Genomic DNA, 1,731 nt, shown 5'->3' with positions numbered 1-1,731 from the left:
AAAGTGACATTCTCATTTCACATTTATCTTCAATTTCTTGTAATTGCTTGCTCAGTTTAAGAAGACACACATCAAATTTGTTATGATCTGAAAATATTACTAATTTGTTCCAGTGTAAACCATTTGGACATAGCTCCTAAACATGCTAGTGTATTACTTGGACTCAGCAATACTTTCGCCACTCTACCAGGCATAATAAGTCCAATTTTGACTGGATATATCGTAACCGATGAAGTAAGTACAGTTTTATCAATTTCGCAAACATATCTTTCAAAAAATGTTAACTGAAAGGTTGTTTGAAGCTGACCTAGATCTTTCCAAGATTTCCATCTTTAACCATAATTTGATCTCGTCAATTACTTGTCACTAAATAAATTTTGAATTATGTAAATATTTTAGGCTGAGGTGCATAGATACCAAATTAGACAAAAAAAAAGTACAAATAAGTACATTTGATCTAGATTTGATACAAATCATTGCCAATTTTGTTATAGAAGAGCGCTGACGACTGGAGGATAGTCTTCTACATCTCAGCAGGAATTTATCTTGTTGGGGCAGTAATATATGGCCTTTTCGCATCTGGTGAAATTCAACCATGGGCCATCGAGAGTGAACCCCTAAATCAGGGGGTGGAACTACATGTAGAAAGAAATAAACTGCAAGATAAAATGAGCTATGAGAACAAGGGTTTTGAACCTAGTAACACATGAAATTTAGGTTATGTTTTGATATTATATTTTGTACAAAAAAAACGCTTTTTTTTTCTGAAGCTACAATTAATCTAGATTCTTACTGTAAATATTTAACATTCGTCTTCTGAAAATTTTGTTAAAGATTTATATTGAGTGATTCAGGGTTAAACCGCCATACGTAAACCATGCATAGGAAATTTTATTTTAAGCAAAAAAAGTTTACATAAACATGTATCTGAAAATGTTTACTAAGAACAGTTTCTAAAACCATTTAACGTAAATGTAGAATTTTGGTGCAAAAATTAAACTGAAGCAAGTGGTTGTTTCAAAGTTAAAATTTTTCAGAATTATTAATCAGTGGTGTACTTATAGGGGTTCTGTGAAACTAACTTTAATCTCAATTACAAACTGTTTTTGGGAAACACTAATAAAAAAAGCAGCAACAACAATTACTTTATTAGAAAAAAAAAATGAAAATGGAAGAGAAGAAAATGTGTCGTCGAACAGCAGCTAATTAAAAAAATAATAATAAAACCGGCTCAAAACGGCTGCCATCATTTTCAATGCAATGTTTGCATCTACGGACGACAGATTGTGACTCTGATGGTGTGATTTCTTGGGCTGCTTGAACAATCTTTTCCCGGAGAGTATAGCTTCGTCGTTAATGGACATGACATGACTCTTCGTTGTACCCCATACAAAAAAATCTAAGGGGTTCAAATTCGGAGAGCGCACAGAAGATGAATTTTTCGAAACAAAGCGTCTGAATTTGGTTCGGGCTGAGACAGTATAGTATTACGGGTCATGAAGGTTTGGAAGAAAATGTAATAAAATTTTCAGGGTCGTAGGTATTTAAAAAAATGAAGTTGATGATGGTCCTGGAGAGACGAAACGTTATATATAAAAATTGATTAAGCCATTTGATAGAAAGTAAAAAGTTTGCTATGAGAAAGTGTTCTTCTTTTTTCAATATCACTTCAAACAAGGCTGAAATGAAACAAAAACGTATTTCCAAAATTGCGACTTTTTTCTTTCAAAT

General features: G+C 32.5%; 1 protein-coding gene across 1 annotated transcript; it reads left to right on the top strand.

The window, feature by feature from the left end:
• Positions 1-113: 113 nt before the first annotated feature.
• LOC108916754 (sialin-like) lies at positions 114-1,712 on the top strand (the record flags this gene model as incomplete). The annotated part of the gene is made up of 2 exons (XM_018723048.1): positions 114-234; positions 495-1,712. Coding segments are annotated over 2 exons (337 nt in total), but the record flags the coding sequence as incomplete, so codon positions are not given.
• Positions 1,713-1,731: the final 19 nt, after the last annotated feature.

This window comes from Anoplophora glabripennis, unplaced genomic scaffold (assembly GCF_000390285.2).
Source record: "Anoplophora glabripennis isolate ALB-LARVAE unplaced genomic scaffold, Agla_2.0 scaffold8431, whole genome shotgun sequence".
In the NCBI taxonomy this organism is placed as follows: domain Eukaryota; kingdom Metazoa; phylum Arthropoda; class Insecta; order Coleoptera; family Cerambycidae; genus Anoplophora; species Anoplophora glabripennis.
This window is presented reverse-complemented; position numbering and strand designations above follow the sequence as displayed.